The sequence below is a fragment of the Calidris pugnax genome, unplaced genomic scaffold (assembly GCF_001431845.1).
Source record: "Calidris pugnax isolate Ruff unplaced genomic scaffold, ASM143184v1 scaffold348, whole genome shotgun sequence".
Taxonomy (NCBI): Eukaryota; Metazoa; Chordata; class Aves; order Charadriiformes; family Scolopacidae; genus Calidris; species Calidris pugnax.
In genome coordinates, this window is record NW_015091086.1 from 1 (window position 1) to 1,373 (window position 1,373).

General features: G+C 64.3%; 1 protein-coding gene across 1 annotated transcript in view; it reads left to right on the plus strand.

The window, feature by feature from the left end:
• Positions 1–872: 872 nt before the first annotated feature.
• The window catches only part of LAMTOR1 (late endosomal/lysosomal adaptor, MAPK and MTOR activator 1), a gene marked incomplete at its 5' end in the record, with an annotated part of 30,897 nt that continues 30,396 nt past the window's right edge, over positions 873–1,373 (plus strand). Inside the window, one exon of the mRNA XM_014957731.1 lies at positions 873–1,051. Within this exon, the coding sequence (XP_014813217.1) occupies positions 873–1,051 (179 nt within the window). The remainder of the gene's footprint in view (positions 1,052–1,373) is intronic.

Below are 1,373 nucleotides of genomic sequence, written 5' to 3' on the forward strand. Positions count from 1 at the left end.
TCATCGTCCTCGTCCTCCTCGTGCCCCAGACCCCTGTCCTTCTCCTCCTCCTCCTGGTGCCCCAGACCCTCCTCCTCCTCGTCGTCCTCCTCCTCCTCCTGGTGCCCCAGACCCTCCTCCTCCTCGTCGTCCTCCTCCTCTTCCTTGTGCCCCAGACCCTCCTCCTCCTCCTCGTCCTCCCCCTCCTCGTGCCCCAGACCCTCCTCCTCCTCATCGTCCTCCTCCTCCTCGTGCCCCAGACCCTCCTCCTCCTCCTCCTCATCTTCCTCCTCGTGCCCCAGACCCTCCTCATCGTCGTGCTCCTCCTCTTCCTCATGCCCCAGACCCTCCTCCTCCTCCTCGTTGTCGTCCTTCTCATGCCCCAGACCCTCCTCCTCGTTGTCCTCGTCCTCTTCCTCGTGCCCCAGACCCTCCTCGTCATTGTCCTCCTCCTCGTGCCCCAGACCCTCCTCCTCCTCCTCGTCGTCTTCCTCCTCCTCGTGCCCCAGACCCTCCTCCTCCTCCTGGTGCCCCAGACCCTCTTCTTCCTCATCGTCCTCCTCTTCCTGGTGCCCCAGACCCTCCTCCTCCTCCTCCTCGTTGTCCTCCTCCTCTTCCTCATGCCCCAAACCCTCCTCCTCCTCCTCCTTGTGCCCCAGACCCCTCCCCATCTCCATTGCCATTCTCTGGACACTCTCCACCCCCTCAAAGTCTTTCCTGTCAGTGGGGCCCCAAAACTGATCCCACCCCTCGAGGTGGGGCCTCCCCAGTGCCCAGTCTGGGGGTAACTGGGGAAGAGCAACCTGCTTGTCCCCGGGGTGGCAGCGGGGAGCCCCCCCTGGGGGGGGTGAGACTCATCCCCCCCCATCCCGTGGGGAGGATGATGGGGGGACACTGATTCTCCTCCCCCCTTTTTCCCCCCCCAGGAAGAAGAGACGAAGCGGCTGCTGGAGCCCACAGCCAGCCCCCCCAACAAGGTGCTGAACGGCGCCGAGCAGAGTTACCACAACCTGCCCTCGGCCCGCACCGACGAGCAGGCCATGCTCTCCTCCATCCTCGCCAAGACCGCCATGTAAGCCTCCTACCAGTGGCCACCGTGGCTACCATCCCCCGGGGAGGGGGCTATGGGGGTCTTGCTGCCCCCTCTCTGTGTGGCAAGAGGGGTTGTGGTGTGTTTTTGTGTCATACATGTGGTGTCACAGCACCGTGGGGCCACCACACAGAGTTGGGTGAGGGCCCAGCTCCTCTCTGGGCCCAGGGGGCCGGCAACGGGGCTCTCCAGGATGTTTGCCAAGAGTTTAATCATAGAGTCATAGAGTTGTCCAGGGTGGAAGGGACCTCCAAAGGCCATCTAGTCCCACCCCCCCGCAGTCAGCAGGGACACCCCCAACTAG